Source organism: Quercus lobata, chromosome 12, assembly GCF_001633185.2.
Source record: "Quercus lobata isolate SW786 chromosome 12, ValleyOak3.0 Primary Assembly, whole genome shotgun sequence".
In the NCBI taxonomy this organism is placed as follows: domain Eukaryota; kingdom Viridiplantae; phylum Streptophyta; class Magnoliopsida; order Fagales; family Fagaceae; genus Quercus; species Quercus lobata.
Genome location: NC_044915.1, coordinates 12,537,378 through 12,561,457, shown reverse-complemented (window position 1 = coordinate 12,561,457; position 24,080 = coordinate 12,537,378). Strand labels below are relative to the sequence as shown.

The 24,080-nt window shown below is 33.3% G+C and overlaps 2 protein-coding genes and 1 long non-coding RNA gene across 3 annotated transcripts; 2 read left to right on the top strand and 1 right to left on the bottom strand.

Annotated features, from left to right (window-relative positions):
* The first annotated feature begins 4,512 nt into the window (after positions 1 to 4,512).
* Positions 4,513 to 11,900, top strand: LOC115971445. Its single transcript, XM_031091369.1, has 15 exons — positions 4,513 to 4,705; positions 4,811 to 4,991; positions 5,112 to 5,163; positions 5,252 to 5,291; positions 6,023 to 6,076; positions 6,380 to 6,492; positions 6,597 to 6,662; positions 6,748 to 6,890; positions 7,181 to 7,223; positions 7,359 to 7,420; positions 7,750 to 7,854; positions 8,412 to 8,487; positions 9,177 to 9,289; positions 10,780 to 10,839; positions 10,927 to 11,900. The coding sequence occupies exons 1-15, from the start codon at positions 4,546 to 4,548 to the stop codon at positions 11,030 to 11,032; spliced, it is 1,374 nt and encodes a 457-aa protein (XP_030947229.1). The 5' UTR covers positions 4,513 to 4,545; the 3' UTR covers positions 11,033 to 11,900.
* Positions 11,901 to 12,787: 887 nt separating this feature from the next.
* LOC115971444 (leukocyte receptor cluster member 1) lies at positions 12,788 to 17,514 on the top strand. Its single transcript, XM_031091367.1, has 2 exons — positions 12,788 to 13,765; positions 17,021 to 17,514. The coding sequence occupies exons 1-2, from the start codon at positions 13,086 to 13,088 to the stop codon at positions 17,025 to 17,027; spliced, it is 687 nt and encodes a 228-aa protein (XP_030947227.1). The 5' UTR covers positions 12,788 to 13,085; the 3' UTR covers positions 17,028 to 17,514.
* A 1,502-nt stretch (positions 17,515 to 19,016) lies between these two features.
* LOC115969795 lies at positions 19,017 to 21,587 on the bottom strand. The gene is made up of 4 exons (XR_004087076.1): positions 21,295 to 21,587; positions 20,861 to 20,928; positions 19,916 to 19,995; positions 19,017 to 19,307 (listed from the first exon to the last, which is right to left on the bottom strand). It is a non-coding gene; the product is annotated as an uncharacterized LOC115969795 (long non-coding RNA).
* Between the last annotated feature and the right edge of the window lie 2,493 nt (positions 21,588 to 24,080).

The following is a 24,080-nucleotide window of genomic DNA, read 5'->3' as shown; positions in this document are numbered from 1 at the left end:
CTACAACCTCTCCCTAGGCATGTGAAGCTTTCTATGTCAACAAGCATGCTGAGCAAGTTCGAGGCAAACTTAGATTGGTAATCAACTACCAGGATCTTAATCATTTTCTTGCAAATGATAAATTCCCTTTGCCAAATAAGAGTGCTCTCTTTCAACATCTTTCAAATGCAAAAGTATTCTTATAGTTTGATCTTAAAGCAGGATTTTGGCAAGTAGGAATCCATCTAGAAGAAAGATACAAGACAGCGTTTTGCATCCCCGACCACCATTACCAATGGACTGTTATGCTTTTTGGTCTAAAAAATGCTCCATCTCAATTCAGAAAAGCAATCGTAACGTTGTTCCAACCACTCTTGACCAATGCATTAATTTATGTAGATGACATCCTCTTGTTCTCAAAAGATGAAGAATCCCATGCCAAGTTACTCACTGAATTCTATAATTTAGTGAAATCTCAAGGGATAATGCTTTCAGAAAAGAAAATGGTCATAGGACAGTCTTCCATAGAATTTCTAGGGGTAAATATCTCGGATGGAAAGTATACTTTGTAGCCTCATATAGCTACCTCTCTTGGTGAATTTCCAGACAAGCTCACAAGTGCTAAACAGATACAACAGTTCCTTGGAATTGTAAATTACATGTCAGACTTCATTCCAAAAGTCTCCAGATACAAGAATTGTCTAGCTCAGTTGTTGAAAAAATCTCCTCCAGAATGGAATTTTGTTCACACAGAAGCAGTCCAACAATTGAAAAAATTATTAGAAAAGCTACCCCCTTTACAGATTCCAGAACTAGGTAAACGGATATTGAAGACAAATGCAAGTGGTGAATACTGGGAGGCAGCTTTTTTTAAAGAAGTTGATGGCAAAAGAAGTATTTGTGGCTATAAAAGTGGTGCATTCAAGCCCTCAAAACTTCACTACCACTCTACCTTCAAAGAAAGCCTTGCAGTCAAACATGGAATTGAAAAATTTCAGTTCCATCTCCTTGGACATAATTTTTTGGTAGAAATGGACGTCTTCCTTTCCTAAGATGCTCCAGTTCAAAAGGAAAGTGCTCCCACATCCTCAGTTACTCAAATGGGCAAATTGGTTTTCATAATGGACTTTTCAGGTCAAGCACATTAAAGGAAAAGATAACCTTATTATTGATTACCTTTCCAGAAAACCTCCAGTCCTAAACACTACAATCATTCCTCCACCCCTATGTGTATGCTTTGTTACAGATCCATCCTCCTCTTCATGATCTTCTTCTGTAAATCCTGATGATATCCTTAAAATGATAGAAAGCCTTCCCCCAGAAATTAAAGATCAAATAAAGACCTTGACCCTAGAAGCCAGATTAAAAAGAATCATTAGAATCTTTCATAATTATCTCCAAGACCACCACAGACTCTTCCTAGTTGTTTTCCCTGATATAGACCAATCATGGAAAACCCCTTTTGCCTTTTGGATAACTCAATGGACTGTTGCACATTATCTCTACATGTGATATTTATTCAATGAGTATTACTTGTGTCTTCATTTTGAGCCAGAATTTTACAGATATATTTTCCCGTGTGGAATTTTGGCTTGAAATTTTGAAAAATGATGCTCATGAAGGAGAATGGATACAGTATCCTAAAGCAGAACATCCAAGATTTGGTTGTAAAATTACCTCAACTTGGAACAAAAGTCATGCAGAATGGTTAATTAATTGTGTATGTTGGTTAACTTAAATAGCCGCTGCTGATGCATGAAGATTTTGTTTAGTTCAACTTTGATTATGATGGGGATCCAAAATTTGGATTGTAATATGAGGGATTTTTGCTAAATGTCGCAGTATAAAGACATGTTTAGGTAGGAAAGAAAAATATATTACATGCCTTTATGATATTTGATTTATGACTGCTTACCTATTATTCTCTCTCACTGCTAGCGTATTTGATGAGGTTACTTCGGAATTGATAAATTATATTTTATTCCTTGAAGTTTTTTCTTTCTTTCATAAAACCATTGTCATCATGGATGAATTATATTTTATTCCTGAGAGAAAGATTGTCAAGGGTTTTTTTTAGATTTGTGGGTTTTCATCACTTATCACCCAAAATAAGTGGGTTCCATGGAAAAGGTGCTTGTTTGGATGGATTTTGGGGTTTTGTTTCCATCACTTAGTTCTCAACAAACCGAGTAATGAATTACCGAAAACAAAAACAAGTTTTAGGTATTTTTGAGTTACAAAAACAGAGTAACAGGTGGCAATTTTGTAAATACCCTCACATCAGCAGGCTCCACGATTAGAGAAGAGTTAAATTTGCAGTTCTTTTTTGTACTCCCCACCAATGGCTTTAATGTGAATTTCAAATTATAAAAGGATTAAACTATAGTTTATTTCATGGTTTAGATTAAATTTTACAAACCTAAAAGTTAACATTTTTTTTTGGTTACAATTTTTGTTTTTTAAAAATAATTTAAAACCAACTTAGGACATGCTGACAATTGCTTTGTCCATGAATAAACATTTGGGTTCTCTATCTCTTATAGACCGGATCATCGGATGCATACAAGAAACCAACAAATAAAAGGGAATAGAATAACCATTTCTTAAATAAAAAAAGACAAGTTTAGTTACAAAATTAGTTGTAATTTAAGGCTACAACTTTATTTAATAAAATAAATATTACTACATATTTTGAAAATTTAACTATTGAATTGCATATTTTTTACGCTCTTAATACATATGTCAAGTTTTGTATCAATTGAATATTATTTACTATATGATTTATAAGCTTATATTTTATGTATAATTTTAAATTATAAAAACTTGCAATTTAAATAATTTATTAATGACATAGTTATTGATTTTTAATTTTTTAGAAAATTTGCAAGAATGAAGGATAAGAATAAGATGTAATCCAATGGTAGATTTGTCAAAATTCACCTCCAATAAAAAGATATTACATAAGGTTGTAACCTAAGACTATAACCAATTTTGTAGCTAAATTTTGTTCATATGTCCATAAAAAGAAAGGAGGGAGAGAGAGAGAGAGAGAGAGAGAGAGAGAATAACCATCTAAGTATGTTTAATTGTGAGAAGGGCATTTCTATTATTTAACCGTTGAGGGCCATTTTCTTCTCTTCTTCTTCTAACAAAAAAAAAAAAAAAACCCCACCGGTTGAGGGCCATTAAATTTAACTTCCAGTTGAATGGTAGGGTGATGTGAAACCAATTTCTTTATTGATTTCTTCAAAGAAACCAAAACCTCTAAATTGATAATTGGATTATTTTATATATATGAGATATCTTTGATAATAATGACTTATACCACATGGGTTTTTTTTTTTTTTTTTTTTTTTTTGTATTTTCTTTTTTATAATTTGATAGTTAAAATAGGAAGAATTTAAACTATAAATATCTCATTTTGAAACCGTGTCACAATTACAAAGTTCTTGGTGCATTTGACACTACACAAAATATGAAAATATTTCATATCAAAAACAAAGTTATTTAATACTACACACAAAATATGAAAATAGTTCATATCAAACGCAATGTTATTGTAGTTTGAAGATATTGGGTGTGTTTGGATAGAACTTATTTTGCTGAAACTGAAAACTGAAAACACTGTAGCAAAATAATTTTTAAATGTGTGAATAGTACCGTGGGACCCATTTTTAATGAAAAAGTTGCTGAAAAGTGTAATTTGTGGGTCTGTGAACAGTGCATATATACACTGTTCACAGTCAAAAGTTGCGGCTACTGTTCATAACAGTGATTAACAGTAGCGTTTTAGAGTAAAAAAAAAAAAAAAAGGGTTGAAACGTAAACGTAAACGCAGCAACTTCTCAGTGAATCCAAACATACACATTATACTTATAAAATTCTATTATGACTTATTGTGGTGACAAAAAATCCAACTTAACAAACTGAAAATACTGCCTCGGAAACATATTTTCAAGACGACTTTTATATAACCTATGCGTTTCTAAATGTTATTATGGTTGGATTGAGATCAGGTGTAATACCTAGGGTATTGCACCTGATACAGTTCCTATAAATGATTGAGATTGATAGTTGCAAAAAGCAACTTTCAATCTCAACTATTGATTCAAAAAAATTAAGAAAAGACAAAAAATCGGACTTAACAAGCTAAAAATATTGCCTCAAAAACATATTTTCAAGATGACTTAACTTATGCGTTTTTAAATGTTATTACTATTGGATTGAGATCAGGTGCAATATCCTAGGTATTACACCTGATGCAATTCCTATAAATGATTGAGATTGATAGTTGTAAAAAGCAACTATCAATCTCAACTATTGATTCAAAAAGGTTAAGAAAAAAAATTAAGAGAAGTAAAAAGTAAAAGTAAAAAAAAAAAAAAAAAAAAAAGTATGTGGATGAATTGAACCTGATGAATTGCACCGGATCTTACTCCATTACTGTTAAGACGAAAACGCCGCCTTAAGAAAAATTGTAAACGACTCTACGGAATCAGGGAAAAACGAAACGACAGACGATCCTTGTCTACCTTTATTAATATTTTCCCCGGAACGCACCGTTTCATGACCTTCTCTACCAAAATAAACGTTCAGACCTTCTCTCAATTCCTCTGGCTCGTGAATTTGTATCACACAATGGGGACACGGTCGAATTTCTACAAGAACCCTTCCTTAGCGTACAAGAAAGACTTCAGTCTCTCCTCTGTACTTCAAAACCTTAGAGGTATCATATTGAATCCCTACTTATTAGCTGTTTTACTAAGAAAATTTCAATTAGCTACCAAACACTGTTTTGTTTGTTAATTCAGTAATTCTTCAAAATCTTCAGCTTACAACATCGCCACTGGAAATGCTCCTCTCACTGAACAACAACCACCACCACCACAGCGTGACGAGAAAAAGCCGTGCCAAAAACGACGCCGTAATCCCAAACCACCGCCTGATCGGAAACTTGAAATTGAAGATAACGATGGACCTATGTCTCACCAGGATTACATTGCAAAAAGAAGGTTAACAAAATTCAATTCACTGAATTTGACATTTTGAGCTGTAATTAATGCAATCGTTGTCCAGTTTGTAATTTTGTTACTTTTCCAGTTATGTTAAACTTTCAGTTTTTTTATGACCAGGAAGGAAGTTAGTTCGGTCCGGGTTTACGAGGAATTAACTGCGGACGTTTTGGTAATTCAAATTGTTGGCAGTTTGATTTATCTTATGTTTAGTTAGATTTTACTTTATGATTGAGTTTTCGGTTATTGTTTCTTTGCAGAAAACTTCTAATTCGGGTGCAAATTTAGTAGGATATGAAAGTAAGTTCCTCCCACTCTCAATGTTAATTCATTTTATCTTATTGATATTTAGTGTTTCTAGAAATATTAAGTATATTTGGGATTGAATTGCAAATTGGATGAGAGTTTCAATATCAAAAAATGAAGTTGGCAGTGATATCTTTTCAATGTTATAAGGTGTTTTTGTGATCACATTATAAGAAATCTTTATATGATCACATTATATACATGTGGAAATCATGTGTCTTATGATCAAATTATAAGAAATCTTAATCAAAATTTTAATTATATAGCTTATCGTATGATGATTTTATATTTCTTATTTGTCTGAATTTAGTACTGAAGCTTGGGAAATGGTCTCTAGTTTGAAGTATTCATCCTCTCTTGTCTCAGCATTGACTAAGAAGTTGGAGTGGTTTGAGTAGATGGGCATCCATAATATGTTATGTATTGAAGTCCAGTTATGCTTAAAATTGGTGTAGAATAAGATTTTTTCACCAGTCGCTAATGAGCTATAGCTCAATTGGCACTTCCTCCTCCTATAATAATGGGGTGGAGGGTGAGGTTGTATGTTTAAGATCCACTGGGTGCATGTGTAACTAACCAATTCAAAAAAAAAAAAAAATGTCACCAGCCATGGATGCCTTCATAGACATTTTCATGATTTGGATAATAACTATGATGTACTTGAATTGGTATTTTGCAGTGGAATTAGGCTCATATTAATTTGTAACACTGTTCACTAACTCCAGGTGATGAAAGTAATTCTTCAGAATGTGAAGAAAAGCAAGATCCTCCAACTTCTGGTTTGTTTCTGAGCCTCTATCTGTTTTGCTGCCAGTTTATAGTCATATATAAAAATTCGACGATTAGTTATGATTAACATTACTAGATCTGAAAGTAGTTAGTCCTTGTAATTTACTTATTGGTGAAAAATAGTTCCTCTAATTATAGTGTTGATTTGACTTGGTTGATAAATGACAAACATTTCCATTTAGTGAAAGGTTCTAATCTGTAAAGTAATAATTATCAATCTTCATAACTTTTTAGGTGGGGAAGTCATGGATGTTTCTTTGATTATGCTAGCTTTCTTTATATACTTCTTTTAGGTTCCATAAATGAATTCGATCGCATCAAGAACAGAAGTGAGCAACGTTTTCCTGATCCAGGAGAGCCTGTTTGTGTAGTATGTGGGAGATATGGAGAATATATATGCAATGAGGTGAGATATGTGAGCTGCATATTTTCTTTTTCAAACTTCCGCTCACCTACTCTGCTTTCTCCCTGCCCACTCACCTTTTGAACATTGTGTTTCTGTGCTGATAGACCGACGATGATATTTGCAGCATGGAATGCAAAGCTGAGCTTTTGCAAATTCTTAAACTTGACAAGGTGTTTATCTGTTTACAAATTTATTTTGATATCTTAGAATATACTGCTTCCTGAATTCTTAATCTTTCCATTTAAAAATTTTCAGGGGTCCTCAAGTGACCGAATTTCAGATGTCTCCACATCTGGAGTTAAAGGTGCCTTACCGTTGCCTGAGTTTGGGGAGGACACCTGGGATTATAACCGCCATCGCTGGTCCAAAAAGAGATCTAGTCTTTGTACTTATGAATGGTACATTTCTTGCTTAACATTTTGATCATGGATCATATATATAAATGTGTTACTCAGGCCAAATAATTGCATTACTGCTGAACCCATTCTAGGGTAAATTACAATTGGCGAGCATTAGTAACTTCTTTCTGCTATTTAATTATATCACTCTAGTGTACAATGTCAACACTCTAAATGAGATACTGTGAAGGGAGGAATCATTGCTTCCTGCTTGAGTAACTGCAGAGATATACTTCTGACACTTCGGTTTGGGCCTATATTTACTTGTGATTGTGAATTTTTTATTGTAGTTGGAAATGTCAGAGGCCTGGACACCTTGCTGAAGACTGTTTGGTAATGACTTATAACCAAGTTTGTTATAATTCTTTAACCACTTCTATAAAACACCTGCATGTTTTGGTGATATGACTTACCTATTTCGTGAGTTTGACATTATTTTAAAATTTTAAAGTTATCTTTTATGTCTAGGTTGCAGAGGGGCAAAATAAGTCAGGTTCAATATCCAGAGATCTTCTTGGACTGTACAGAAGGTTCGAAAATACTCTTTCCTCATCTTGTATCATTTTATCACTACTGTAATTCATGAATGGGAAAGATAAATGGGGAGATGGGCCTAGTCATAGGGCTAAGTGCATAAAAGGATTCATGGAGCAGGCCTCAATTAGTTGGGATTAAGGTTTGGCTGAGTTGAGTTGAGCTATAAGAAACTTGTGCTACTGTTCACAACCCCTCTTGGCATATATTATAAAGAATCTTATTGACATATATTTCTCATCTTTCTGTTTGAGATCGCATAACATGCAAATGTGGATTATTAAATAATTTTAACATTCATTTTGGATTATTTTTGTATCTGCAGATGCCACCAGATAGGAAAAAACTTGTCAGCTGCAAATTGCAATGCATGCCGCAGTTCATTAACTTTGGCTACATGCCTTGACTGTAGTAATATCCTTTGTGACAAGTAAGCAGTAGAACCAAGCCTAGGGTTCAAGTTTTTTATTGAATTGAATTGAATTTTTCGTAGTTGTGCCTATTGACTTTATGTGGATGCTTTATTTTGCATTTGAAACAACTTATGCTGCTCTTGTGCGGATAATATGTCAAATGTCTCACTTTATATTGTGATGTCTCTAAGATTGCTTCTACTGGATAGGAGCAGGGTTTTAATGTTAATGGTTGGGGAAGGTTGTTACATTGTGTTATATCAAGTAAGAGGAGGGGTGGTCTCCATGCTGTTTGTTTGTGTTATAATGTAAGGTGGAGAATAATGGGACATAAATTTAATGCAATATTGAGTTTTGGTGCACTTGCTAAAGAGAAGATATTATTGAAAGAGTGTTGACAAATACTGAGAAAACCAGGGGGAAGAAAAAAAAGAAAGGGGAGGGAGAAGAGGGGGGGGGGGGGGGAGTCTGAATGCCTTTTTGGCCCCCTTCTTCATGGTATGATATTTCTTGATGGTGTTTACATATGTTTGACGTCTGATCTCTGAGATAGAATGTATTTTCTAATTTATAGTGCAGGCCATTTGAAGGAGCATATCAGGATGCATCCATCCCATCAACATTATTACTCTCACAAACTCAAGCGTCTGGTGAGTATTTACTTTGCTTCACAGTGTAGTTCACATCTAGAGAAGAAAATGCTGCTGTTTCACTTTAAATATGTATAATAGTTGAGTTGAGAGGTTCTGGTTGAAAGTTGACATGTTAATAGTGTCTGTATAAATGTTTATTCAATTATTACAGTAAAAAAAAAAACTATAATAAGATTTGTGCATGTTGCTAGTTTGGAATAACGATATGAATACCAAACCTTATATTTCTGCAAACTCATCTTGACCAAGAACCTGCTTTATGTGACCAAATCTGTATAAAGAAGTCATTCAGTTTTTCTGTCTGCATATTTATTTCACGCTTTTTCTGTGTTATCTGCATTTTTTATTTTCCTTCCTCTTAGAAGTCTTCTTGTCAATATTTTTTCTCGTATGCTTCAAAAGTCTGATCAAATTAGTGTATAATATACAAAGTAAAATAAAAAATGTGGATAGAATCTTTTGGTTGCCTCAGAAAATAGAGGCTTTTTGTGTTTTGTGTTTTGTTTGTTGTTCTTTTTTTCCCCTTCTCAATTGAGCTGCCTTATGATAGAAACAGAAAAAAGACGACAAAATGTGTCTCCTAGGAGAAGTCTCTATGTGCTTACCAATTTCTGGATATATGGTGCTTATTTTGCAGTGACTGTTTCCTATGACGCTAAATAATGTTAAAATGTGATTGGCTTTAGGTAAAATGCTGCAAATCAACATGCAGTGTGACTGATATCAGGGATCTTTTGGTTTGTCACTACTGTTTGGATAAAGCCTTTGACAAATTCTATGATATGTACTCTGCAACTTGGTACGCAATCTATATTTACAAAAGCATTTTTTTAACCTCTTTTTGTTCATATCCTGACTGTTTTAGGGTAAAGGATTATGGATATCTGAAAGTACATGTGAAACTCAAGTTTTCTATTGTACATATGGTGAAATGTCTTTTTAGATCTCTGGAACATTGCATAAGTCTAACCAACATAACTTAGGAAAAAAAAGGTCTAAATAATTTAATGGTCTAGAATATAAATATAATAGGGGGTTTCTTTGTCTTTTTACTTTTTCCCCCACTCTCAAGGTTAATTTCTTTTTTAGTATCAGTTGTCATCAATAACTTAATATCGTGATTTCATAAACCAGACTAGACTGGCCAGCCCAACCAACTTAACCACGAACCGGCCACCAGTCTGGTTTTTATAACCCAAAAAACCAGGGGGGAAAAAACTGCGAGCTGTTAGAACTACAGTCGGATGCTGTTCATGGGTTTTACAGTTCGAGCCAATCTTGCTGCCAATTTCACATTGATTTCAGTGCCACAAGATCTGACTGGCAACTGTTGAGCAAGGCCTTGCTCTGCGTGTTGATGTTGCTGCAACTGCAGATCTCTCTCTCCACATTCTCATCACCTTATCTTTTCTAGCTCATCCCTTGTTGCCATTGTCTTGGCAGCTGTAGATCCACATCCGCCAGGCTGATATTTAGATTGGCAAAGGCGGAAGTCCTTCTTGGTCGTGTTCCTTGTAGAGAATCAAGTCTCTTCTCTTTGGTTGTCCAAATATTTAAGTTAATCTTATCTCCATAGCATGACTGGGCTTCACGTTGGGCACTTGGGCCCTTCTACCTATCAACCACCTAAACATTAATGCCAAATAGCCTTATATATATTTTTTTTTTTTATTTTTTTTTTATTTTTTTTAATACATCTTAAGTGGGGAAGAGGGATTCAAACCTTGGATATCTCCGTTGGAAATACCAGAAAGTGCTAGTTGACCTAAAGGGTAGATAGTTTTAACTTGAATGATTTTATTTTCAATTTCATTGCACACCTCCTCGTTACTTGATGGGTTGTCTAGTTTTCTTTTCCTTGAAAATTTACAATTAATTTAACCTTTTAGTATTTACAGTAGATATTTATATGTCTCAAAAGAATTATCAATAAAATTTCTATTACTTATTAAAAAAAAAAAGTCTTAAAATAATTATACAATATAAATATCTATGTCTTAAAACAATAAAAATATTTTCTAGTCTATTACTAATTTTGAATTTTGAAATATTTATTTATTTTTATATTAATTAATTATGACATTATCATGGTTGGACCTCTGTTCCAATCCCTGCTTGTCCTCAAAACCTTGAACTTGTCATTTTTCTTATTTTTTAACAGTTCTGTTTTTAAAATATTAGTTAACACTTTTCCTTCATCTCTTTCAAACAAAGTTGCAATGTACCATGGGTTACACCCTTTGATTTGTCTAGGAATTTTGAATATGTAGCTGTGTTTGTTGAGTGCAGGAAAGGAACTGGACTTTCTATCATCTGGGGTTCTGTTTGCTGTGAAGATCACTTTGCTTGGTTAGTGCCATGGAAACAAATTTTTTTTTTTTTTTCTCTACTATGAATTGGGTGAGTCTCTCTGCTCATGGTCTGTCAATTGTACAGGCACAGGATGAATTGTTTGAGTGCAGGCATGGAAGACAGCGCATATATTATCAGTAGGAATGCCCAGAAAGACAATTGTGTTCAGCTTAGTGACTTCATTTTTTGATGTGATCATGAAGGCAAGTAACACTTCAATTGCTCATAACTCTCATATTCTCCCAGCAATACTTACTCTTGGCTGTTTGAGTACGCTAGCAATATAAGAAAGTGTTCAGCTTAGTGACTTCATTTTTTGATGGGGTCATGAAGGCAAATGACACTTCAGTTGCTCATAACTCTCATATCCTCCCTGTAATACTTACTGTTAGCTGTTTAAGTGTGATAGCAATAGAAGCAAGTTTGCAACTCGATGTCAAGTTGTCTACATCTGGTAGAAAGCCATGCTGTCTAATGAATCTAAAAGTTAGTGGTACTCTATCATAGGTGTTTCTGCAATTATAGTAGTATGATTTGATGAGAGAAGCGTTCCGTATTTATGCTCGTGGGTTTCTGTAATGTGGACTATGTCTCTGTCAGTTTACATCTGTCATATGGATTGGAATCTCAGGCCGGCACCACCACCTCAATGACTATCTGTAGTATAGGTTTTTGCAGATGTACCTTTAGTTTTTATTTATTGGTGGATGGAGGGGGAGGGCAGGGGAGGAGGTGAGGGAAAGATCTCCAATATCTTGTTAACCTTTAATGGCAAGAATTCAGACTTTGAAATGTTTATTTGCAGTCTCGTAAGCCTGTGATCTTCCTTGAATAGGCATGATTTTGATCATGTCCATGCTTGCAGGTTCATGCAATGTCTCTCTCTCTCTCTCTCTCTCTCTCTCTCTCTCTCTCTCTCTCTTTTAAGGTCTTTTGCCGCATGAGTTGCTCTGTTTGTGAAATGTGATATGAGATCAAGTTAAATTTCTAGACATGTGGTACTCCTGGATCTCTTGGGTTGGTATATTGTCCATACCCATAAATTCTTTGCCTTACTATTTTTGTTGGTTTCTGTTTGGCTAGTTTATTTTTTGTCAATTTATTTTACTATTCAGCTTATTTTTGTTATTATTCATGGGTCTCACTGCACTTTTTAGTACTATTCATGGGTTCTACTGTACTATTCCAACTAACATTTACCTTTATCTACAGTACTTTCAGCAAAAAATTTTCAATTTAAGCAAAATAAATGGATTCCAAACAGATCCTAAGAGTTTTCTTCCTTTTTATTTTTTGGGATTGCCTCTATGAGTCTCATAACTTAGTTAATACTTTTTCACATTTTCAATAAAGACATTTAGGATTTAAATCTCATTCTTCCTAACTATCAGATTATTATTTTTTTTAAAATTTATTGCTTTGCTAATATGGGCAATGCATGAAAAGCGTTAATATTTATGTAAAACACATATTTAAATAATAAGTTGATGAAAATGTTTTTACGTAATTTAATTAGAGTTCTTATAGAAAAGATTAAATATAATTCAATTAGAACTTGTTTAGTGTTGTGTTGTTATAGTTTGATTGTTTAGCGAATTTAATTGGAATGCCCAATATGATTTTCCCCCAATTTTAAGTAAAATGGTTAAAAATATATTTGATTGATAATAAAACTAATAAGCGAATTAATTTGAAAAATCTATTTAGTGAGAACTAAATTTGATTTTTCAAATTTTGATGACTAGGCCGGTAGAGATATACATAACACAGCTAAAACGGGCTACACATTCGCAGCCCATTTTTAATAAAATTCGAAAGCCCAATCTTTAATACACCAGCAACCCTTGTATCCGGTACGTTTTCCCCGCTGTTAATAAACTATAAAGTGTGAAATGACGACGGTGCCACTACCCATGCCGACGTGGCGAAAATCAATTCGCGTATATAATACGCTTAGGTGGAAGGAAAAACAATTCCCAGAACAAATTTAACCCGAACTCCAAACAAGACCTCCTTAATCCGCAGAGTTCCATCACCGACCTTTGAATTTTGATCATATTACGGCATACTGTTCTTGATTCTCAATATATATATCTACACTCTACTTTAATTTGTTCGTATACAATTATTTTTCGAAGCACACACAAACAAACAATCACCAAAGCTAAACCCTAATTCGCATTATTTTTGGGAAATCCATTACCATCTGTGTACTGTAGGTAGGATTGGTAAATAGAGTAGTAATGGGAGGTCATGGAGGTCTGAATATTCTGCCACAGAAGCGGTGGAATGTGTACAATTTCGATAACCGAGAGAAAGTCCGCCGCGACGAGGAGGCTGCGGTGAAGGAGGAGCAGCTCAAGCGCGAGCAAGCCAGGAAGCGCGACACCGAGTTCCGCATCGAGCGCCTCCGTACTGCTCGTGGCTTGGCTCCCACTGTGCCTGTGCCTGTGCCAGAGCCAGAGCCAGAGCCAGAACCAGCACCAGAACCAGAACCAGAGCCTGCTGAATCGGAGCCAAAGACTGGCCACATTAACCTCTTTGAAGGAATCAGGATTTTTGATCCAATCAAAGTATCAGAGAACAAGAGAGGTAGTGAAAAAGATGAGTTCAAGAAGAATAAGAAGATGAAGAAAGAGGAGGCGCCGAGAGTTGTGGGGCCGGAAGATGAGAAGTATAGGTTAGGGTATGGAGTTGCCGGGAAAGGAGTTAAGTTGCCGTGGTACCTTGAAAGGCGGAGCGATGATGGGAATGGTGAGAGTGGTGGAGATGGTGAGGTGAAGAAGGAGGAAGGGAAAAAGAGTGGGAAGAAGACATTGGAGGAGTTGAGGGAGGAGCGGTTCAAAAGAGAGAGGCGCGAGAAGGAAAGGGAACGGGCTTTGATGGCCGAGAAGAGTCGAAGAGATAAAGGGTTTTCCAGGAGGTGAGCTTGCACCATATGCATCATTCTTGATATTATGTATTTTGTTGTATCTGTAAGATCAACTCTTTGTGTGCGTTTATGAATGTTAAATTGATGAATGGATGGATGGCAAAGAAAGTTTTTTATTCTACATATTAGTAGTATTTGATTTGGCAATGACACAAATTGGTATTCTGTATTAAGAATTATGTGTAGTACTCCATTTGTGTTATGTTTTGGTGCAAGTCAAATGATTTCAGAGTCTAATAATATAGTGTTATAGTACTGTAATTTACAGAAGAATTGTCTATTCTAGTTTAGTCTAAGTATGACTATAGAGATTTACAATCAGGTGGTTTGCAGTCAGCTCGTATTAGTAAATATATAGCATAGCAGAGGAAAAATGGTGGACATAAAAAGAACTACCAAGGAGTAATTATCTTTGACTTCTAGGACTTTGTTGTGGGCTTTTTAGCAGTGTCAATAGCCATTAGGCTTGCATCTCTTAGATCTTTTTAAAGAGACTCTAATACCAAGTTTGCCTCTCTATGTGCACTTTTTGATTTTTGAAGCCCACAGTTGAATTATACATGCATTTTTTCACGGGTCCGGCTCCCCTTCCATTTTTATCAGGATGGAGGACGTGTGTCAAATAAAATATCTAAAGGCAGAAAACAAGCCACCCAAAAAACAAATTTATTTTTCTCTCAACTAAAATTTTCAGCAACCTCCATTGTCAAACCCACCGGACCACCAGCAACTTCCGGTGGCAGACCCACTGCCTCCATACATCAACATTGTTACAGTCTGCTGCCAAGACTGCAAACAGATTCTTGATGTTTGCCTTAAAAAAGAAAAAGAGTTCTATAATTTACAGCGGACAAATCCTTCAGACACCCAGCATACAAACCCATGATTCTTTGTTTCTCTCTTCATCCATTTTGTCCTCCTTCTCTTTGATCGTTTCACTTTCTGTTACTTTTTTCATAACTGCACCCAGCTTTCATCCTGTACTCTTTCTTGTCTTTTTATTCTAATTTAGTAAAAACCCAAAAATAAAGCAATTGAAGGTAAAGAGAATGTGAGTCGCAAAGACAAACCAAGTGAACCCAAAACAATTTTAAAGCTTAAGAAAACACAATAGAAAATTTTGAGAAATGGGAAAAAAAGAGGAGAAAATTATCTAGAGAAAGCAAATCTTGAGAATCTGAGGTCATTCTGGTTCTAGGGATTGTCCTTGAAAGTGGCGAAGTAGTCTTTGGCTGTGTTGGTGTATGGGCGGCAGTGGGTCTGCTACTAGAAGTTGCTGGTGGTCCGATGGGTTTGCTTAAGGGAGGTTGGTTGCTGAAAGCTTTGGTTGAGAGAGAAATTCATTGGGTTTTAAGGTGGCTTGTTTTCTGCCTTTGTATATTTTATTTAACACATGTCACATGTCCTCCATCTGGATAAAAATGGGAGGAAATGGGAGGATTTCCAATGGGAGGGGAGCCTTGCCCTTTTTTCACTATTCATTTCATCTATGATTTCTTATTTGTCATATATGTTTTCGCCCATGTTTTTTGGTCTTCTACTCATGATGGTTTGTATATTTCACAGACTTTGAGTTAACTTTAAGTTGTAGTCACTGTGGTATGGATGCTCAGAAGTATCTATCTTTGGTATAGGTGGAACTTAAGATGATGGTATTACTTCTGCAAGGGTAGTTAAAAGTGTGCACTTAGTGCTAGTGTTATTGCAAGGGAGTGGCATCCTGAATTCAGTTAACCATTGTTGTAATTGCTAAAGGGCCTCATTGCTGGTCTTTTTATTCTCCTTTCCCTTTCTATGGATTAAGTTGGATTAACATTTTTAGTTTTCTGGAGAACAATTCAAATTTCATCATTAAAGGAGTCCATTAATAAAGAGAAGAGTCCCGTCAGAATTTTAGAGCCCTCTATAGTTGCAATATCAGATAAAGAGCAATAATCAAGAATTAATCTCCTTGTTCTATTGTTATTCATTTTTTTATCTATGGCAGCTTGTAAGTGTGAACATATAATTAGCATCTGTACTTGTTATGGTTTAATGCTTCTTCCCTTGCTTTAAACAATCAATTCTACCATTTAATATCCGGAGAAAAATTAAAAAGAATAGAAGAAGATAATGAAGAAGAGGTGATTTGTTTCTGTCATAACTGAGTGAGAAGTATGAGTTAATGCATTTTTAAAGATCCTAAGCTTGGTTATGGTTTTTATTATTGTCCATCTATGCCAGTGAGCTTCTTGCTCAAATGGCACACCCCTCGTTCATAAAAAATGGATGGGTTCAAGGAACCATTTGGTGAGTGTGTAATTCTTGCCAATCATAAAAGAAAATTATTGTTCATCTATTAATCTACATAGAAAGTTGTTCTTATATAAAAGTAAAACTATGGCAACAGTACTTGCATCAGCTAATGGTACACCAAAGTGGGAGGCGGGGTTGGGGGGATTTAAAAATCTTTATTGTCTAAATCTCTCCTTTGCCAATCCTGACTTCTGATCCTAAACTTGCCTAAATTTTTTGAGGTAGTTTTAAATTTCTTTACCTTTAGAAAGTAGCTAGTTAGTGTTGAATATTGAAGGAACTAGAGATGGTTTAGTTATGGTAGAAATTACTGATTGGTGTTCATGTTCTTCAAAATGGATGTGATGGTTGTAGCCAGATGTATTGAGTCAAGCTGAATAGGTTTGGGCCGTGACTAATTTTTTCTTCAATGTCATATGAACTAATTTAGTCTCAGGATATCCAAGTAAAAAAGCTACATGCCCTTGTGTTTTGGATATGTTTTGTTTCCAAAACATGCTTTGCTTTACTTCCATGGTTGTATGATTTTACAGTGAAGTGCCTAACCAACAGCACCGGCATAATAACAAGGTGAACTCAAATATCACTTTCTTTTGACGTTCACAATATTTGTGTAAACATTGAAGAGGAATGGATTGAGCACAGAGAATTTAATGAGGTTTTAAGAATTGCATGAAATGGGCCAGTGGTTGAAATGTTGTGTGTGTGTTTGGGAACGGAATATAAGCCAGCTTTTTGATTTTTAGCTTTTATGTTTAGCTTTTTATAACCTCACTTTTTCTCACTTTTTCAAAGTACAAGTGTCAAGTATACTTTAGAATACTTTCAGCAAAAAGCTAAAGAAGTTATTCCCCAAATTTATGCACATGTTTGGGCATTTTGCTTTGTTTTTCTTTTGATTTTTAGTTTGCAGATGTAGTATGTGAATGTGTATTTTTTTTTTGTGTGCAGGGGATGATCAAGGCAAGTGAACAGGATTTTCAGAATATTTAACTCTCTCTGGTTCACCTTGTGTTGTTAATCATATCAGGATTTGGGTTGTTATGAGCTTTTTGGAATTCACAAAAAAAGAAAAAATAAAAAAAAAAGTATAAAGGCAATGCATTTTCAATGTCTCTCTTTAGAATTTTAATTCCGTGTGAAGTTCTATTGCATACTTTATTGTCAATGAGTTCTGGAGAAAGTTGCCCTTGCTTGTGCTTGGAATTGGTCCTTTGAGTGTAAAGTGCAGTAGTTACTTGTCAATGAAGAAGAATGAATCTTTGTACATATCATAGTTTTTGGAGAAAATCGCCCTTGCTTGTGCTTAAAATTGCTTCTTGAGAGGAAAGTGCAGTAGTTACTTGTAAAGGAAGAATGAATCTTTGTACTTTGTCAATAAGGAATCTACCTGGGCTAATATATTTTGCAGAGGATGAAATTGAATTGATTTTATCCTGTTATCATTTTAGGTTCTGTTTGGCAGAGGATCATGGTTCTGATTGTCTGAGGATCACGTCTGCTAACTGACTGCTAGAAATTATTCCATTAGTTGAAAATTTTTTTCTCCTTATTTTATCTGGTGTGATCTATTAAAATTTTAAGTTGATAATCATGTTGAAGATGAGAAATTTCAGTGTCGTAATAGACGTTGAAAGTGGATTTTTGCCTTCTTTAATCTTACAGAAGATCGCATCTACCACAGCTACATTGTATTCCTCATTCGTTGTAAAATTGTTTAGGTATGTCCTCTCTCTCTCCCCATAAAACTTGAACTGAACTGATATATACCATATATAGGGTGTCGGTAGCAAAAGTAGTTTCAGCATTTTGTTATTTGATTGTACTGGTTTTATGAGTATCTATATTATTATTTAAGGAACTTTTCCTCTTTGGACCAGATTTTTTTTTTTTGTTTCAAAATACCTCTACAGCCTATGTTTAACTAGGGTAAAACTAGGTAAAAATGATTATTAACTTTTACGTAAAACACTATCTACAAAATAAGACCATGCTCTCAGTACACTCACGTTGATTTTCAAACTCAAATTGCTTCAGTTCTTTAATTCTCTCAATTTTGTGTTTTCAAACTCCTTTCATCTACCTCTTTGCTTCAGATTTCACTACAAACAATAACAACAATGGTTTCTCCAAAAAAAAAAAAAAAAAAAAAAAAAAAAAAAAAAAAAAACAATAACAACAATAGACAGATTTGAGGTAAGTTCTTTCTTAGATCAAATCTCAGCCCTCCTCTCTCTCTCTCTCTCTCTCACTTTTTTATTTCTACATTTCTCAGTTCAATTTGTCTCTCTATTTGGCCATGTTTTGCTTATTGTTATTTTGAGACTTGTTGGATATTTTATGATCTATTGTTTTACAGACCTTCACAAGATGCTATTAAAAGATGTTTCTTTTTTTATGACTCTTCACTAATGTGTAGGCTTTGAGGTTAGTACTATTGGGCTTCGTTCTTCTCTACATTATTTGTTGTAATAACAATGCCATTAACAAGACGCTAAAGAAGAATTACCATACTGATGTGTTGGCAAAGGAGATTACCGTGAGAAGGAGAAAGAGTAAACTAATTTTGGGTGCAAGGGATTCTCTCAAAAAGTCACGTTTCAGGTTAGGAAAAAGCTCAAAACGAGCGTGTCTTCTATTTCCCTCAGGGCCACATTGAATAGGTTTGTTTTTAACTCTTAAGTCTTATTTTTTGTTTTGTTTTGTTTTGTCTTTCAAATTTTTTTTTTTTGGAGGAAGATCTTTCAATTTTTATAATTACTAGTCGCTAACCCATGCGATGCACGGGATAGCTAAATAAAAATTAAATATATTTATTTTTTTCAAGATATTGACTTGAAAATATATGAAAATAAAAAAATTTATTCAAAATAAAAGTTCACATAAAAATAAAAATAAACACAAACTTGTAGAAACCTAAAACAACATAATTTCAAAAGATCGCAAAAGTAATACATGTAAAATTTCATAAACATAGAAGAGTAGGTGTTTTTAATGCTAGTTGAATGTTACTTTATGAACACCACCACAAGTTGAATAAGCAAATCTATCATTGTACATAGACATTGGTCAATTTACATAGTCCATATTTATATGGTTTATGAACTGGTTCTGCAACTGTGTATGTGAAACTCATGAGATGTTTGTCTTCTTGTCCTCATTTCCTCCATGAAAGCAGGATCATAATTGAATTGAGTTATCTACATTTTGTTGATGCTAAATCAAACCTTTCATACCTCTAGGAAATATCGACAACCCCTTCAATTAGAAAAACAGTCCCAGTAATTTAAAGCAAAATCATCAACACCCTTTTAAAATGATTGGAATGTGTAAACCACTTTAAAATTAGAATCTATATTTGCTTAAAGGATTAGACAATGGTGTTTTTTCTCCAAAAAGTTGTTACATATTTTCAAAAAGTCAATTCTCAATGCATATGATGTTGTCAAGAGTCACCACATATGTTAGTAGTTCAGTGTAAAATTTTGAGAGAATGACCATAAGGGATCCCATGCATGCAATCTAATAATGTTGTAAAAATTTAAATATTTTTGCTTTCTTTCACTGATGATGTAATTTATTTGAGATTCTAATTTGAACTTGATTTCCTTCAGCAACCAAATAGAATTCTTCTTTTTTTTTTTTTGGGGGGGGGGGGGGAAGAAAAAAACAAAGCCCAAACAGCTATATAAAGAAGATGCCCAAATCCCAACCAAACTAAATAAAAGCCTAAAACTATATGTATTCTATTACTACACTTTCTTAGTAACCAAACAGAAATCATTATTAAAAAAAATTGCAATGACACAAAAAGAGAGAAGGTTTAAAAGAAACCTCATATAATACCTGAAGGTACTCATTAGAATCCACTAGCAGCCCATGTAGAGAATACTTGTAGTCAACAACATTGCAAGGCTGCAAGCAATCTGCTATACAGATTAAGATCATTCCCCAAGAAAATTTTATCTAAAATGAGTGAGAGAGGAATGGGAAGAGACATAAATCATAAATTTGAACATCTTGTTTGGACTACATGATCTATATTATTAATTTAAAATTTCAAAGTTTCCTGGGTTTCATATGAAAGGTTGATAGAGCCACACATCAAGAAAGTTAGGATTTTGAACTTAATAAAGAATTGTATCAATGTACTAAATAGTTCATCATCATTGTGTAGAAAAACCATCAAATTTAAAAGGGATTAATTCTAAAACTATTGTATCAACATACCATCCACCTACCATATTTTGGGTTATCATCTCTAATCACCCTTTAAAATTTTGTGGTTGCCTATGCTTCTAGCCAACAAAAAATTATGTTTCCCACCATTAAACAATATTCTCAATTTTGCAAATATTCTTAAACCTACCAATTTCATTGAAGAAACCACAATAGACTCTCAATAGTTCCATCACTATAAACAATAAAACAAATTGAGCTATACAAAATCTTGATAACACAAATCTCATAAATGATGTAATGGCATATTACCGGAGGTAAAAAACAACAAATTTTTAATCCAAATGGATAGTCTATCTATAAGTTGGAGTATGTATATCTATAAGCCTATCCTATTTCAATTGAAAAGGAATCTAAAATTTGGTGGAGGGCTCCTGAGTTGAACAATTGTATAGGATAAAACAGGAGAGAAAAGAAAATAAAAATAATGAGACAAAGTTTAGAAGAAAAAAAAAACCTTTATATATAATACATTTTTAATTGATAAATAGTCATAAGAATCAAACACAACTTACCTTGATTAAATCAACAATAGAGCATCATATTTCTTACCTATCTTCCTCCTTACGACTCTCCATGTATTATGGCTTCTAGAACTCATAGGAAATTTCATCAAACACCTTGTGTACATGTAAAAGAAACAACACTTAATGAAAGTGAACATTATTAAAAATGTCTATACTCAACTTTAAAATAGTGGCATAATAGTTATAAATCATTACAAAACTACAAATGTAACAAAAAAATTTCAGAAGAGAGGAATGAAAGATACAAATTTTTAGCCGTGAGTTGCATGGTAACAAATAATCCCTAAAAAAACATTATTTATAATATAACATAGGGTTATGGATTCCTAATCAAATTTGGTTAGGGTTATGGATTCCTAATCAAAATATTATGAAATACCCAGATCAGAAAATTAAACATTTACATTTATTGGGAAAATTATAAAAATAAAATATGTTAATGGTATAAAAATTATTTACCAGCAGTGGCGGTGCCTGATTTGATTTTCTCTTCAAGCTCTGTTGTGGTCCCATCGTCACCTTCGCTTCCGAAAAAACTCTCCGAAGGACCAAACCATATGGTTGGTGATGCCTTCTTTCTATCTCGGACCTAACCGTGTGGGGATGGCTTCTTGGCAGGATTGATTTTCAGTGTTGGGTTTTGGGGATGGAGACGGTAGAGAAATAGAGAAGAGAAAGGAACGGCAGAGGATTCTTTTTGCGATATGTTTTTTTATTTTTTGGTGAGAAGAGAGAGGAACGGCAGAGGCTTCTTTTGGCATTATGTTTTTTTATTTTTTGGTTTTTATCGGGTGTTTTTATTAGGTTTTAGAAAAGGTCTTTTTTTTGTTGTGCTTACTTTTTTTTTTTTTTTTGAATTTTTTTTAATACTGTGCTGACGTGGAAAATTGTGGAAGTTCCAAAAGCTTCGGTTTTATATATATATATATATATATTGATTATGGTTTTGTTCTATTTTGGGCATGACAATTGTGAAAGGTTGAGGAGATCACTGTCAAAACGAGCGTATCTTCTATTTCCCTCAGGGCCACATCAAACAAGTTCGTTTTTAACTCTTAAGTCTTATTTATTTATTTATTTTTTTTTGGAGGAAAATCTTTCAATTTTTATAATTATTATGGTTTTGTTCTATTTTGGACGTGACAGCTGTGAAAGGTTGAGTTTTTTTTTTGATAGTTTTAAGCTTTTGTTTTTGGCTTTTGTTGTTCAAACTTCAAAGTGGCTAATAAGTAATAAGTAATGATTTTTTTTTTTGGTTAAGTCTTGGATTATCGTTTAGCAAAAAAAAGTCTTGGACTATTAGATTGTGTTAATCTTCTTCTCCATGTGTTGGTTTACCAATGAGAAATTATTCCGTGCTTTCTTGATTCTTAATACAAGTTGCAGCAAGTACGTAATATATTAAGTCTTGGATTATCGTTTAGCAAAAAAGAGTCTTGGATTATTAGATTATGTGTTAATTTTCTTCTCCACGTGTTGGTTTACCAATGAGAAATTAAATTTATGTGGTAGATTTTTGGAATAGGATAATTATTGCTTAATTTGTAAAAAGGGGTTGTTTTATCTCCAACAAAAACTTATAATTTTATCATGATTTAGATTCTAAAAAAAAAAAAATCCACGTAAAATAATACCTACAAAATAGGACTACACTTTGTTATCATTATTCTTTCCATATTATTATCTCATCTTATCTTATCTTTTTTTTTTTTTTTTCTTTTTTTAAATTTATTTGGTAAGTTTGATGGGTGTTTAAGTATTTTCTCCAATTAATTACTATTTTTTAAAGAATAGGAATGATATATATTGATTTTTTTTTTTTTGGTGGTTATCCAGTTTCACTCATTATTTTAGTGTATGTCTTCTAAGTGGTGCCCTCTCTTCCTCTTATTATTTTTGTTTGTTGTTTTTCTTACATTTAAGCCTTACTTTCTATTTTTTTAGGGTGATATATCAACAATTTGGTTAGATTGCATAGAAGACACATTAGATGAATTCGGATGAGCGAAGTGGTAGTCAATCTATCAAATAGTTGTTAAAAAACTTTTTTTTTTTTTTTGGTAAATACCCTACCTTATGAAATTTAATATTGTTATTTTTTGTGCCTTTCATTGCACATTTGATAATTCTGTAAGTGATTGCCATATATGCAAATTTGCTAAAGCAAGAATGATACTGGAGAAGTTATCTTTAAAGATAAAATTTAAAAATTGTGGTGGAAATTGCTTCTAAATAATAGACTAACTTTTAGGGGTAAAAACCTACACCCTTAAATATATCTTATATTTAATAGTTTAAAATGTTATGTATTTAAAATTTTAAAAATTAGTAAAATTTAATCTGATCCAAAATAACTTACCAAAAGACAAAAAGACTCCAAACAAACAATGCCTTTTGAATTTGCATTAAGTGTTACGTGTCCTCAGTTAATAAATTGTGAGTCCTTCAACATTTTTTTTTTTTTTTTTTTGAGGGTGGTGAGTCCTTCAATGTTGGTTTCCTAGTTTTTTACAACTTCAAGCAAAAAAAATCCCAATGTTTTAGGTATTTTATTAATATGCCAGTATTGTTTTACATTTATTTATTTTTTTGAATGTTTTAAGTTTTTTTATTCCTAAAATTTTGCCTATTATTTAGATATTATTTAGAAGTAATTCTTTCCATGATTTTATAATTTTATATTTAAAGAAAAGAGGAAAAAAATAAAATAAAAACCCACGTTTTATAGATTTTTACCTAGGTACTTTTATTTATTAAACTTTTGGGCTTGGGTTCAAAAAAATAATACATGCACCAAAAAAGATTACATCACTTGATATTAAACTTAGAGAATAGGTGGACTCCTCAAATGGTATTTATTTATATAAATAAATTAATTAATTAATTAAAAAGAAAAGAGAAAAGAGGCTCACCTAGAGATTCCAATGTTGCACAATATCTAGAAGCAATTAATTGGTAATCACATTTAAGATCCTCGTGTCATTTGTTCACATTGCAGAGTGGTGCAAGCAAGAGAGAAGTGTGAATCACTTGGCATATTTCATTGGGAAATTAATGATCTATTAGTCTAGGGATGACTATTTGAAATGCTTTGGATGAATTTTCAAAATCCAAAACCAAAACAACAGTGTATATTTTTGGTGTTATTCTAAATTCAAATGCCCATCTTAGCCTTTTTTTTAGTTATTTTTATGGATATTTTTACTAAGTGACTATCTTTTAAGATTATAATAACTTCATATATA